The 15105-nt window shown below is 45.3% G+C and overlaps 1 protein-coding gene across 4 annotated transcripts in view; it reads left to right on the top strand.

The window, feature by feature from the left end:
* Nucleotides 1-13951, top strand: part of FAM129C (family with sequence similarity 129 member C) — a 17318-nt gene extending 3367 nt beyond the window's left edge. For 2 of the 4 annotated variants that reach the window (XM_025194164.1, XM_025194166.1), the window contains exons 2-14: nucleotides 2898-3028; nucleotides 3816-3947; nucleotides 4082-4196; nucleotides 5355-5522; nucleotides 5848-5963; nucleotides 6056-6160; nucleotides 6718-6880; nucleotides 7196-7383; nucleotides 8618-8776; nucleotides 9066-9182; nucleotides 9655-9762; nucleotides 11008-11119; nucleotides 11889-13951. In XM_025194164.1, coding sequence (XP_025049949.1) covers nucleotides 2898-3028; nucleotides 3816-3947; nucleotides 4082-4196; nucleotides 5355-5522; nucleotides 5848-5963; nucleotides 6056-6160; nucleotides 6718-6880; nucleotides 7196-7383; nucleotides 8618-8776; nucleotides 9066-9182; nucleotides 9655-9762; nucleotides 11008-11119; nucleotides 11889-13366 — 3092 coding nt within the window. In that variant the 3' untranslated portion in view covers nucleotides 13367-13951. Of the gene's footprint in view, nucleotides 1-2798; nucleotides 3029-3815; nucleotides 3948-4081; nucleotides 4197-5354; nucleotides 5523-5847; nucleotides 5964-6055; nucleotides 6161-6717; nucleotides 6881-7195; nucleotides 7384-8617; nucleotides 8777-9065; nucleotides 9183-9654; nucleotides 9763-11007; nucleotides 11120-11888 lie in introns of those variants that run through there. The other 2 variants (XM_025194163.1, XM_025194165.1) reach the window with 2 other exon arrangements.
* Nucleotides 13952-15105: the final 1154 nt, after the last annotated feature.

Below are 15105 nucleotides of genomic sequence, written 5' to 3'. Positions count from 1 at the left end.
TTTGTTTTTATGGTGTGTATTCCAGCTAATTGGAAATGTCTTATCTATATGGTATATTTTATAATGATGCTAATTTGCATTTCATTAGCACTTTATCAGTCAGGACTCCAAAGTGTACCAGTACCAGTATACAGGAATCTGTTCACCAGTGAGCCAGACCGAGCAATGGGAAGATAAGAGCTTCAGCACAGGTTTGGGACTTGGTACCCTGTGGGACCTGTGTTGCTGCTTCTATTGTTAGTCATCTACAGTTTATCTCGTACTACCATTGACCACCATAAACCTCTCATTGACCAGCTGGCACCACGGAGGAAACAGGAAGTATAGGTTACTTGCCTAACTTGGAACCAGACAGCAAGAGGCCTGGCAAGGTTAAATAAGTAAAATGGTAAAAGCACTTGGAACAGGTAGCATAAGAAGATAAGGTGCCCTTGTTTCACAGTGGATTGATTGCATGTCCTCTTGAGTCCCTGACTTAATTAGACTGTATTTGTTGAAGGAGTGCATTTGCAAATCAGCAGGCACTGTTAAGCTCAGGACTAGAGAGACTGCAGTGAAAACACTTTAAAATTTGTTATATTGCTGGCTATACATGTACAGGGGATCTAGGACAAGTGAGAGAGCATTATAAGAGTGGATTTGGCTGTCCTTAAGTTTTTATTAGGATTCCACTTAACACTGTAGGAAATGAGCCAGTACACTGGTGAGCTGTCACAAGCAAGCTGCACTGAACCTTGGCAAGACTTCTGGTCTTGCACCATTATCTCATGGGAAGTGGTGAATGAGACCAGAAGTTTAAGACATGGGGAGTGTCCTTCCCAAAAGTTACATAGGTGGGAGTGGGAAGAGCAGAAGGAGGTGAAGTTGGGGTCTGAACTGCTCTGAAGTGAAGATTCAGTCTTGAGTGTTTATTTTTCTGTGCAGTTGTTGCAATGGCTTTATCTTGTAAGGGATGTAAAAACCTTTGATTATTTTCCTTAATAGCCTCCCAAACCCTCAAGTGTGGCTCCTGAGCACCTGCTTCTCAGTGCAAACCTTGTCTAGGTTCATTTTTGGGGCCTTAGTACAGTGGTCTCAAGTTCTTTTCTCCTAACTATTGCTGTCAACCCCCAGGGCTTGGAAGTGGGGGCAGGTTTCACTCACTTGCATCAATTAGATGCCTTGGACCTGACTTCCCCTCACCTGGCACCTTGCATTGTCCTTTTATACCTGTGCAAAGTGGTTGTAACACAACTATTCTGATCTGGTGGCATTTTGCACTCACTCTGCGAAGGGACAAACAACAGAGTCAGGTGATGGAGAATCAAGCCCACTGGTCTTACAGATGAAGTCACTATTGCCAAAGCTGCTTAACAGCTGCTTGGTAGAGTGTCTGTAGCAAAAAGATTTTGAAATCTCTGTTGAAGCCATTGCCTGTGCCACAGATCCCACAGTATGTCGCATCCATGTAAGCAGCCTCAGTGGTACCATTAAGCTCTGTCCAAGACTCCATACAGAAGGTAGTGCAATTGCTTGCTGCATTGCCTTCCTTTCCAGTAGCTGGCAGATTTTGCAGTGGTCAATAGGAGCACAGCTCAAACCTTGCTGTGCATGGCTGGAGAGCTGCCAGTGCTGGCTCTGAATTCTGATGGAGACACGAAACCAAATTTAGGCTTTGATTACTGCTCTCTTCCATAGTAAAACAGCCTGTGGCTCAAAGACTTTGAGCTACTCAGGCAAACATTGGTGGGGAAAAAAAAAACCCAGCCGTTCTCTGGTTCTCTCCCTGTGAATGGGCCTGTGTGAGAGAGCTGGGAAATGCCTTGTTTTTAGATGCTTGTCACTTCCCCCCACTCGTTGTGTTTGAGCCACATTTTTCTCTGCCTCTTCATGAGTCTCCAGACTAAAGGGAGTGGGGTAGGGAACGTACCACAGGAAACCTTCAGAGCTCCGTACTGTGGCTGCATTGTCAGCTTCGTCTGAGCTCACAGAGGAATCCTGGCATGACATTTCGATAGCTCGGCAGCTGTTACTGAAATTGTTCCCTTGTTCTCATCTCTTTCTAGTCAGGAGAAAGAATTTATTTGGAGAAGCAGTGGCACACAGGGATCTTTTATCTTTTAATAGCATCAGACTCTCTGACATTCAGACTCCCCTCCCTCATGTTTTGCTTAGACATTTTTCACATGCTGCACTGACTGAATTTCCCTCTCATGTTGTGCAAAAACAGGCTATTTGGGAATATGGTCCGGGGAATACAACAAGAAATGGAGACCTGGGGTCCCTGGCTTCTATGTATGCTTGTGGGCTATCTGTGTGACCTAATGGAGCACAGTGCAGAACTATCTGACAGCTCTGAAAGAGCTCCCTTGAGCATCAGAAGCAGTTAATGCTGTTGCTGGCTAATTAGTCTTGGTTCTTCTCAGCAGAGGTACTGAGTTTGGCCAGACTGATATGCTTATGTGACTTGCTTCAGTAATGGGAGCTGTTCCTTCCTCAGCTACAGCAAGCAACCCCCAGAGTGGGCTCTGTCCTAGTGTTTGCCAGGCCTTCTCTCTACTATTGCTTTCACCTACACGAGCAGAGGGTTCCCAGTATTGGCTCTATGTGCACTGTTTCAATTCCCCCTCTCAGACATGTTGCTTCACTCTCAGACTCTGGCTGTAGCTTCGTAGCAATCCTACGGTCCTGTGGTGCAGCCAGCATTGGCCTAGATTGGCACCCTTACACTGCAGTCCTCGAGGGCTTGTGTTTCTGCATCTGAACTTAGTGGCCTCTGTCCCTGGGGTCTATGTTAGTAATTCTAAAGCTATTTTTGGATGAGGGGAACAATGTTAATTAGACACAGATGCCTGCGTCTCCTCCTTTGGGAGAGCAAGTGCTTAGAGAACTTGGCTGTCCCTATTCTTCACTCCCAGGTTGCACAGATGCCATGGTGAAGAACTTCATGCCCTATTACCAACGACAGCTTGCAGCTGCTGTTCTGAGAGAGATCTCGAGGGAGTTGGACGCGCAAAGCAAACCCACTCTGCAGCTGCTGCAGAGTCAAGTAAGTACCTTACAAACCTGAGTACAAGGCATAGCTGTGTTCCCCTGGAAATTTCTGTCCTTTTAGCAGTTGCTATAAGATGAATCCTACAGTGGCTGCTTCCTTGTCCTTTGCACCTTTACCGTGTAATTGGCTATGGGGGTCCGGATTACTGATTTGAACAGGAAGGGACTGCTTTGTCTTTTATACCCTGGCACTGAGTGTTCAAAGGCATTTTAGGATCCGTTGTAATGGCTGAGCCATATGCATAGAGCGTACCTATGGGTGTATGTGCTGAGAAGGGCAGTTTGTACCTGTATGTTCCCTCTGCACACACCCCTCTCACTGACTTGTGGGAGCAGAGAAATCACAAGAGAGGTACAATTTTATCAGGTACACTACAGAAGGATTTTTTTCTGCTAGAGTCACTTGAACTGCTGGCTTCTCCCTGGGTGCTCCTGTACTTTCTAGCATCTTTCAGTACTGTAAGGACTGCAGTGTCATTAATCTCTGGCATGCATCTGTATGTGCTGTCTCATAAGACAAGTGTGAGGATATGAACCTCAATGACCACAACATGGGGATAGGAGCTGCTGGTTTCCATGTTGTAAGCCTTGTTGTCCTGCCACTAGATGTCCTTGTTCAGTTGCCTCATTGACGATAGCTGATACTACAATTATTATCATTGCCGTAGTTCATGTTCAGGTCTGGGAGACATTGTGCTGGGTGCCGCACAACCAAGAACAGCTTAATACCTCTCCCAAAAATCTGTACTTTCACTGTTTTTTCCTGTCTTGTGTGTTCCCAGCTCTGGAAGCCACCTAACAGTCTTCTACATGAGGGATTCCTGACCCAGTATCACGGGGACTCCCACAAGTGGAAGGAAAATTATTTCATCCTGTTGGGAGATTGCAGGCTGGAGTGCTTTGATAGTAAAGAGGTAAACGTGCTCCTTCTGTTCTTAAGTAGTTTGCAATTGTCACCCAGGCCCCAAAAACCTAATATCACAGTTTGTGGGAAGAATTTTGTCCTTGAACCCTCACTGAAGGCTCACTTGTTTGTCTGCTTTATCAGGCTTGGGGGAAGGGCTGTGAGCCCAGAGAATCCACTACTCTGTCTGGGTACTTGCTGGTGACCACATGGAGGGAGTACACCACACTGGTTAACAGTCTCTGCCAGGGATTTGTAGGTAAGTCTGTGATGTTTCCTGCTGGAGACACGTATGTGTGAATCAGAGATATATAAGCAGGACTGCAGCTGTCTCAGCATTACATGAAAAAGTAATACCAGTTCTCCATAGGAAGGGCTATGTATCTGACCAATGGATGCTGTCTGACTAGAGGATGTTGTAATTCCTTCATCTAAAAAAAGAAAGAATCCAACATGCGGAAGAGTCTTGTTATACATGAACAGGGGCCTCAATGCTCCTCCGGCTTCTGTGCTGCTTAGAGCTAGAAATCACAATGTAAATGAAACATTATGTTGATGAGGGTCAAACACTATGTTTTCAGGATCTCCCTGTTTATACCCGCTGCCTTCTTCCGAATGATTTTCTGTCTCCTTTTTTTTCTCTTTAGAAAATGCCTGTATTTAGCACCGTTGGCAGGCCACAGGGCTTTGTTTGGCCAGATGAAGAAACAAGGTTTTTACAAGGAAGTGATATAAAATTAGAAGCAGCTGCAGAGAGATGTTGCCAATGAAAGGAACTTAAGACAACTTATTCTGTTCTCTTTTCAGGGGAAACTATCAGCTCCTAAAAGAAACTGCCAATGTACTCCTTAAAGTTACATGCAGTTATAGCAACATGTTAATTGCTGATAGCTTTTTTTATTATTATTATAAAGAGTCCACACACAAAATTGCTAACAGCAAAGGAATATTTCCAGTCTGGAAAGAGTTATTAGGAAAGGAAGTAAGACTTTAACAGGCGCTTTCAGAACAGAACAGATTGTGTTAATGCTTGCTGTACAGGAGCAATCTTGGCCATGTATAGTTTTGACATATTTTCTAGAAGATGCTAACTAAAAAAAAAAAGACTTGCTTTAAAGCAGCTGTGCAATTCTTTGGCTGAACTTTACTGCATTCAGCTTCTGAGCAGTATTTTTTCAGCCACAACTTATGGGCCAAATCCTGACTAGTATTAATCATTTACGATTCCCTCTCTAACTTCCTTAGCTAGCATGTCTCAGGTCACTTGCAGAAGACAGGATTTCCTCTTGGCACTAAAGTGGCAGCCTTCAGTAAGAAATACCAGGGCCTCTAAGAGTTATGGGGAACATCACATGTTATTTCTAGAAACAGTCAATTCAAACAGTCACTGTTTCTACCTATTTTGGTGCTTTTCAAGGTGATTACTCCCATGAAGACCAAGACCCTTTAACTGACCCTCCAACAGAGTTTCTGCTCTTCCTCTACCACCCGCTCCGAAAGCATCTTTGTCTTTGCACAGACTCTGCAGAATCCCAGCATACCTGGAAATCTGCCCTTCAAGATGGGATCCGATATTGCAGTACAGGTAACACCCGGAAGTAGCAGCATCTGCCCCATTTACAGATGTTGCCTCAGGTGCAGAGAGAGGAGTTCTAGTGACACGAGGATCATCAAAAACACAGTGAAGTCCTTTTGCTGAAGGTTTATCTATGAATAACATGACATTTTAGAGACCTCTGAATACTGGGTTTCTGAACAAGTAAGCGCTAGGTGCTGATGGGAAGCTCCAAGATTTGAGAGACTTTTTTTTTTTAATACATAGCTAGATCTGAATGCACAAAGTTTATCATGTTTTTTTCTAACTGATTTGAGCTAAACAATACTGAAATTAACTGGTGTTTGGGATTCAGTTTTACAGAGGAGGGACAATGTGGAGGTTGAAGCGTTCTTGGAAGCTGTGCGGTTTTACAGGCAAGGAAAAGGTAGCTACAAAGTTGGGGATCTTCTCCTGGGAACAGAACCAGAGGTTTGTTTAGTACTGAGAATTCCAAGACCAAAGATCTGTTGTATGCACCATGCAAATAGCTTGTCTAAGATGACCCCTTTTTTTGGGTTTAGATTCTCAGTAATGTGTTGGTGGAGGATTTGTTGCCAGTACTACAGTTGCAGGTCCTCCCAAATCTCAGAGGGTCAGAAAACAGGAGGAGACAGACCTGGTGTCAAGTAAGTCCATGGGGCAATACTCACCTCTGATACTGGAATACTGCCTCATTTAATTTTTTGGAGACTATGACTGGGGAGACCATGCAGAATTTATATATAAAGCTTAAATTTTTTGCCTCGGAGCAAAGATCTGTTCCACTGCCCACCCCACAATCTGTCTGCCTTTCATAATGCCTATAAAACTGTTGCCTTTGCTGTAATGTATTCTGCAAAAGTAAACCAGAATATTTGGAAGGTGATAGCCATGTGATCTGCTGCTTATGGCTTCATGTGGATGAAAAAGATGATGTCCCAAGAAGTGATTATGTTGACCTTTGAGTTGGGCCAGGTGGGACTGACTTGACTAATCCAGAGCCAACAAACTCAAGTATTACCATATATAGGGGGAAGAAAACGGGCTAGTTAGCAGTGAGCACAGTGACCCAACAATAAACTTGCATACAACAGCACCACCAGATAGTTCCCCTGATCACTGCATATGGCTTGTAAGAAGACTCTAACTTTTCCCCTATTCTTATCTCTCTCTTTCTTCATCTGGTCCCCACTTGGCTGGTCAGTTCCTGGAGGAAGTCTACATGCTGGTCCTCAGCCAGATTTCTAGTGAATTCCTGGATTTTCAGAAGGAGCAAGAGAAACTCCATATTCAGCTAGAGAAGAAGATTCGCCCTGACCTGGATCAAATGCTGACTTTAAAGGATCAGATATCCAGAAAACTCCAAGGTTGAAGGAAAAGTGGGCAAAGACCCAGGGCATGTAGTGTTTATTCTGTGAAAGTGTAGTCTTTGCTTTGGCATTTTAACTTTCTCAATTCTATTTGAAATTCTAAGAATTGTGCTGTATTGCAGTTGGAGTAGGAATGCATTTGTTATGAAGAGTTGGTTTGAACATTGCCACATGAATCCTCATTTCAGTGTTTGTTTAGATCATATTGTGATGTGTGCTCTGTAGTCTTGTGCTTTAGCTTAGTGAATCCAGATCAGTATGGATTCCATTCTAGTTCTTTAGGACAAACTTAGGGATTTTGATTTTTGGCAGCTGTGGTGCAGAGCCCAGCAGAGTCCTGCTGTCGGCAGGAAGTGGAACCTGACTTGGATTGTGTGATGGAGGAGCTCATGCATCCGATCAGCCAAGGATTTGATATGGTACGTTCACGCTTTGTGGACAGAGTTGACGAGATGATCGCAGTTGTCCAGAGCTCCTCGACCTCTGCCTTGCAGAAGGAGGTATGATATGGGTGATTTTATTTGATTTATATGCTGCCCTCACGGCAGCTCAGAATAAAATATGATAATTTATAAAAACAGAAAAAATATTAAAATAAATATTAAACAGACTCCCTAAACAGTGCCCCAAAACTTAACCAGCCTGACAAAAGTCTGCCCAAATAAGAGGGTCTTGTATCATTTCCAGAAGATATTCAGGCCTGGGCTCTGATGGGCCACAAGAGGGAGAGAGTTCAAAAGCTTGAAGAGTAGCTACTGAGTGTGGCTTCCTATGTGTTTTCACCAAACAAGCTCGGTGAACACATGGTACTACCTTGCAGGAAGTTGCTCTCAGATGATTTTAGGGATTGTGATGGAATGTAAGCGACAAGACGGTCCCTTAGATATGTAGGAGCCCAGCCATTTAGAGCTTTAAAAATCAAAACCAACACCTTTGAATTGCCTCTGAAAAGTGCAGACTCTGTACTGTGCTCCTGGCGAAACCACCCCCCATCAGAAGGTGGGCTGCTGTGTTCTGCACCAGCTGCATCTTCTGGATGGTCCTCAAGGGCAGCCTCAGGTAGAGTCCATGGGAGTTGTCTGGGCTTGGTGGCCAGATCTGAATCTGAAAGAAAATGTCCCTAACATGAAGCTGGTGAAAGGAGGGCCTGCTTTCTCTTCATCCCCTGCACAGCACCAAACACTCTACTCTCTACACTGAGAATAGAAGCTGAGTTCCACCTGTCTAACTGGCACAGGAATGCAAATAGACCACCTACTTCTGCATGCTGCCTCCAGCAGTAGCCAGCTCAGGAAGCTTCAGGTGTATTCTCCCAATTGCATTATGCTCTTTCTGACTGCTTGTGAAAGCTTATATTCTGAACTGCGAAGTCAGTGTGCTCCTGTGATCCAGTTGGTGCTACATCATGGTTTGACTCTTACTCCAACACCACAGATGTAGCCTAATAAAGGGAAGCAGCTTTAGAGAAAAATTTATCTGAACTTCTCTCAAAGATTGCGGGGGGGTTCTACCTGTTCATGAATTGCTTTGGGGCACATACTGTGAGCAAAAGTCGGCTCCAAAGAGAAGGGTCAGACTTGACATCCTTTTTGTAGTGGTTTGGAGTGAATAACTGCTTAATCCTGACCATTTCCCATATAATAACAATAATTAGCAGTTACATAGATCACTATAGACCTAGATCACTATGGGCACTGTACACAACTTAACTAATTCTCCACTGCTCTGATACAGTTTCTCACACTTGGAAAAATATCCCAGAACCCTGGATTCATGTATCTCTGTTACGAGAAGGCAGAACTCTATAAAGACAGCCTGCAGGGATTGAAGGAGAGATTTAACTTCTACAGCATGACAAGTTTGGTCCTCGGAGCTCAGAACCTCATGCAGCAGGTAAATGATGAAACTGAGAGGACAGAATTGGGAGAGGCCAGCATGCCATTCATAGTGAAGTAGGGGGAGAGAGCTGTTCAGGTACTCCCTGTATGTCTGTCTCAGAAATGGTCAATTTTTAGCTATATTTTCATGGTGTCTTTGTTCCCCTGGGCATCTGCATGATTCAAAGAGATTGCTGAGAAAACAGGCTGGGCTGCCCAGAAGGCAGGGAGAGGTGGAAATGAGCTTTGACTACAGGACTGAATATCCTGGATCTGCTACTCATTTAACTGACTTGCTTTTGTAGCTGATGCAGAATTCGATCCATACATTCCAGCAACTTTCAGAGCAACACCTGAGCATGGCAAATAACCGCAACCAGATCACTCAGGTTCTGGAAAAGGTCAAGGGTCGGGTGCTAAAGGTAAGTTTCCAGAAGATGTTGCTTGGGATTGTCTTTTCTTGGGATCTCTCAACTGTCTTCTAACAAATTTTGCAGTTGAGGGACACTGACAGCCCTTATCCCCCTGCTTTGCTTCTGGCAGGTTAGGGTACCTCTTGGTGTCTTTGGATCATATGCCTTATTGTTATGCAGAAGGGTTGTTGTTTAGTTTTATGAATAGGTTAGACAAGGACTTGTATGGGGTGGTTTGGATAGGGAGCATCCTGCTTTGAGCAGGGCGTTGGATTAGATGACCTCTGGAGATACCTCTTTCTATGATTCTACGCTCAGATTATCACAGCACTTCTGCTGCACTTGAACCCTTGATTGCTATGCTCCCCGTGTATCACAGTCCCTGAGCTGTCCCAGGTGAAACAGATACAGCAATGTTCTGAAGAAAGCACCTCACTGCTGCACAGATTCCTTCTTAAATGTGGTTGTGCTTGCCTTTTAGAAATTTGATTACGACAGCAGCTCTATGCGGAAGCAGTTTGCTCAGGAGTGGCTGCTTCAGATCTTTCTTCCCTTTCTACTGAAGAGCCTGGAGCCCCAGTGTAAATTGGTGAGCCTGAATCTGAAAGAGGGTGAAAGGGGCCCAGACCTCAGCTGTCACCTGATGGTGCTAATACAAGTGGATTCTATTCTGTTCTTCAGAAAGTCTTTCCAAGCCCAGTAGATTTCAGTAGGCTGACAAGAGAATTCTCTTCCCAGTAGCATCTCTCTCTCCAGCTTTACAGCCACACTGGTGGGCAGGATTGAAGAGAGAGGAGGCTTTAAACAACTGTACCAGGTCCTTAGTGCCAAAACTCTGTCTAAATGGATGGGAATCCACTCATTTCATATAATAACATCTGGCGTATTGTGTCCAGTTTTGCCCCCCACTATAGGAAGGGCATGGACAAGTTGGAGAGAGTCCAGTGAAGCGCAATGAAAATAGTTCAGGGTCTGGGGCACATGACTTGTGAGGAAAAGCTGAGGGAACTGGGCTTATTTAGTCTGCAGAAAAGAAGACTGAAGGGGGCTTTGATAGCAGCCTTCAATTACCTGAAGGGGGGGTCCAAAGAGGATGGACCTGGACTGCTCTCAGTGGTGGGAGATGACACAAGAAGCAATGGTCTCAAGTTGCAGCAAGAGAAGTTTAGGTTGGATATTAGGAAAAACTTTTTCACTAGGAGGGTGGTAAAGCACTGGAATGGGTTACCTAGAGGGGTGGTGGAATCTCCATCCTTGGAGGTTTTTAAGGTCTGACTTGACAAAACTTTGGCTGGAATGATCTCATTGGGGATGGTCCTGCCTTGAGTAAAGGGTTGGACTAGATGACCTCCTGAGGTCCCTTCCACCCCTAATTTTCTATGATTCTATAACACGTATGGGCTAGTGGTAATTTCCCCAACATTTTTAACCTTTACCTTCACCACCAGTCTGATCCAATGCCTTGTACAAGGAGCCTTGAGCCTAGCTCAGTTATCCCTCCTGACTTCTGTGGAGTCTGAACTGTCTCATGTAAATACCTCCCATTTTGATTGCTAACCATGAAATCTCCACCATCCTTGTGAAGGTTGTAAATAAGCATGGCATGTTATATATGTAGGGCCAGCATTAGTGACTGGATAATCAAGTTAAGTTACAGAAATTACAGAGTATCATCAGAATTAAATGCAAACATTTATCTTCCAAAACAGTGGGGAATGCCATATTTTGGCTCAACTCAGGTGCTGTCTGACCAAAGAGTGGCCCTGACTGTCTCTCTGACATGTATCTGTTACTGACACTGGCTGACTTCCCTTTTTCCTACCTGCTTCGGTAGGAGCTGCCCAAGTATGAAAGTTACGTGTTTGCTGACTTCAGTGACATCATAAACGTGGAAAATATTTATGAAGAAATGGTTCTGGCTATATTGATGGAGGCAGTCAGCAAAGGTAAGGAAATGGATTTCACCTTAACATTCTGTAACAGACCAAACTCAGCCCTGTTTGGTGCTTTACTCTCTGCTACAGAGAGGATAGATTATACTAACTAAAAATGTTTACAGAAGCTAATCTGTAATATTCTTTCTGCAGTATGGCTATTTTTTAAAAAGACATTACATAGTGAGTTTCATGTTTTCCGATTCAAAACATTTTCCAGATGTTGTTTGTGGTTAGTTCCAGGATTCCAGTGTTGAAATATCGTACTTCTGCCAATCTTCACTCTTTTTTTCTCTCCTGTTGCCTGGAGCAACAAAACTTCTCACTGGCTAGTGTGGAAATAAATCCCATTTTACAGCCATGATGTCATTGGAAGGCTGCATATTAGTTACTTTTGTGTTTTTAACATTAAATAGAAGAGCCTTTATGCTAAAGCTGCATCATTAATGTGCTCGTTTTAGAGCCAAGTCTCTGGCCCATCTGCTTGCATTGGCTCCTCTGAACAAACCAGCCCCAAAGACCATTTTAAGTCTCTTAAAATCTGCTTTTGTGAAGGATGAGCCTGCTGTGGCTGTGCCATGTGACAGCCTAGCTTCCCTGTTAGAAAAGAAAATGTTGAGCAGCGAGTACTCAAGCTCCATCATACAGGATAAACAAAATATCATGTAGGCATGTGTACAGGACAAGGAGCCACATACAGGGTTGTATGCAGTGGAGTGGGAGCAAAGATAGAGAGTGGAGGAAGATTTGGTATTTCACTTTTTACTGTTCCTTGTTTCAGCCCTGAAAAAAGCCTCCAGCCAGAACAGACACAATCTTTACAGTGACAGCTTCTCCTGTGTTCCGGACAGTGTGGACAACCTGCAGCGGGATGCGGCCTCTGAAATGAGGACAGGAGTTGAAGGTGGTAGTGCTCCATCAGACATTGTGACCCTTATCCCCTCTCACATCAGAGAAACTGTGTTAGATGTGACAGAATGGAACTATGAAGGAGGCTGTGCTTGGGTTGCAAATGCTCCAAAATATGAAGGCCAGATCTGCCTACAGGTTTCCACAGAGGCTCTCTGTACAGAAGAAAAATCTTTGTGTGTGTCGCCTGACAACAGGAATTGGAGAAACCAGGTCTTTGGCCCAGACATGCAGAGTGAAAACAATGCCAAGATGGACAACCTGAATAAAAACAAACATCATGACAAGTCAAGGACCTCTTCTACAGGCACCAAAAACCCACAAGAACCAGACTTCACAAAGGAATGTTTTGCAGACAAATGTGTAGCAGAGAACTTGCAAGAGGAATGGGGGAAAGTAGATCAGGGAGGTCAGAGGCATACTGAAGGTTCAGCATGTAATCTAGCTTGGAATAAAGATGTAGGACAGAGTAGTAAGAATGGCACTTCTGAGAAAAAACAAATATATGAAGGATTAGTGCAGGACCTAGATCTCTGCACGGAATGTGGTGATTGCCCTGTGGGTGGAAGTACACCCTCAGCCAGGAACCGCCCAGCATCACAAACTGCACAGTCTGGCAAACCTTGGGACACCAATTGGCTTGAGTCCACTTCAGTGCAGGTTACAGATTTGGCCAGAGAAGCAAGTAGAGAAGATGGAAATTTAACAGATGGAAAATTACATGGAACAGCAACAAGTCATGTGGCATCAATTCAATGGGAGAGAGGCAGAGCAGGAAAAAATCAGTGTGGTTGGGAAATGGGCACAAAGATAGTAGACAAAGGTGAATCCAGCAAGGGAGAAGTTTGTAATGGACAAATGACCCATCTGTGCCCATTTCCTGTGAAAGGAACGGGAAATGCAACTCGCTCACAACAGCTGCAAGTGCACAGTGATGAAATGATCCATGAAGAATCCTACACTCCAGAGATGCCTCCTGCAATAAATCTGGAAACAGCCAAAAATGCCCAGCAGGCATTCAAGAATCATGGGGATGTGGATGGGCAGATCAAAAGCAACTCTAGTGCCTTTTTAATCACTGGGAGCTTGAGATATGAAGATGTACAAAGGACCCTCATCCCTGAGCCCAACGAAGCTAGAGAGACTGCTTGCAAGATCTCTCAGCCCCCAGAGGAGAACGAAGAGGAAATGCTACAGGCAGACTTCAGTGGGACAGATAGGACTGTGTTTCTCGAGAGCCTCTCCATAGCCATTGAAATGGAAGTATTCCAAGCAGATCTGCTAGAAATGGATCTTGAAGATAAGAAACCAGAAAAATTGTTGCCAACGGACAGCGCCTCTGAAATCTAAGTACAGAGTCAGATTTAACTGGCAATGACCGGCATGCTGAGAAGAAATGAAAAAACCTGACACATTCAGCTTTCCTGACATGAGGTGAATTTTTCACATCCCCACATCAACACGGAATTGAGCCCACTGGGGCAAAGGAAAACATAGAGGGACTGCAGGCCATGTGGCCTTCTCACCCCATGTGCCATCACCTCTACCTGATGAGAAACTTCTGGACCTTTAGCCAGTGGCATGGTAGCTGCAGGTCGTCTGCTGGAGGATCAGTATGTAGCATTGACCAACTCCTAAGAGGAGATGCAGCTATTTTCATCCTCAGAGCTGAAAGCATGTGAAGTTTGTGTGTGCTTCTCCAAGCAACATGAATTGAGAAGCTGAGGAACTGGAAAGGAATGGACTCCCCAAGGCATGTAATGCTCATGCGTGTTGTATGATGTACAGGCAGGCCTCGGACTTATGAGACAATCGGTTCCTGAAAACTGCATCTTAAGTCGAAACATTGTAACTCGGAACCATTTTTCCCATAGGAAACAATGTAATAAATGGGGATTGGTTCCTGAACCGAGGCCTGATGCCCTATTTTCACCAAAAATAACCCAGAATTTTGTACTCAATCAATTATAGATGAATAATATAGCTCTATTAACGCATTTATTTTGTAAATAGCAATCATACTGACTTGGAAGGACTTCTTTGAGGTGACTTTGCTAGACTTTCTGAAGGGCTCTTGGTTGGACTTTTTGACGGGTTCTTGGCTGGAGTCTTCTCAGGAGTCTTGTCTGCTTTCTTATAGAAAGTGTCCAAGCAAGTTTGGACAGATGTTCTCCAGGGACACGGGCGACGCAGCGAACTCGTTTGCTGGTGTGGCGTTGCGTCAGATCGAGCATTGTAAAGTTGAAACCGATGTCAGAAAGTTGAAACGCGTGTACATTTATAAACTCGAAATGTTGGAAGTCGGGGACTGCCTGTATATCAGTCTGTTACAAAGGCCCCAAGCTCCCCATCCTCTCCCTTGACCCCCTTTGTGGCTTTTCTTTCTGCTTGTGAGAGATGACGCTGGAGATCTTTTGTAAGGGGCCTTGGTGGCAAGGTGTGCGCTCAGTACAGCGTTTTGTAAGACGCTCCAATTACAAGTGTCCTGGAAAAGCGATGGAGGGAATCGACTGAATTCCGTAGTTACGGATTCATCTCCAGTACCCTTTGCCTAGTCTCTTCCAAAGCTCCCGTGCTGCTGGGCCCCCTTTCCTTGCTGACTACCTGCCCCTGTGCCGCAGGCGGGGGAACAGGAGGTGGAGGAAGAGCTGCCCGGGACGGGGCTTTGCTAGTGGGTGGGGTGACGGGTGGGATTTGGAAACGAAACCTGATCCCCGCCGGGGTCCCGGGAGAGCAGGGCGCTGATGGAGACAGCAGCGCCAAGCCTCCCCCTCCCCCCACAGCATCTGTCCACTGGGACTGGGGTGTCAGGGGCACGCGGCGGAGCTTGGCCGCCCCGCTCCTCCAAGGGGCTGCCCCGGGGCTTTGCTAGTGGGTGGGGTGACGGGTGGGATTTGGAAACGAAACCTGATCCCCGCCGGGGTCCCGGGAGAGCAGGGCGCTGATGGAGACAGCAGCGCCAAGCCTCCCCCTCCCCCCACAGCATCTGTCCACTGGGACTGGGGTGTCAGGGGCACGCGGCGGAGCTTGGCCGCCCCGCTCCTCCAAGGGGCTGCCCGCTGGCCCTCGACAGGCTCCGCACGTGCTCG

Source organism: Alligator sinensis, unplaced genomic scaffold, assembly GCF_000455745.1.
Source record: "Alligator sinensis unplaced genomic scaffold, ASM45574v1 scaffold1145_1, whole genome shotgun sequence".
NCBI lineage: Eukaryota > Metazoa > Chordata > Crocodylia > Alligatoridae > Alligator > Alligator sinensis.
This window is presented reverse-complemented; position numbering and strand designations above follow the sequence as displayed.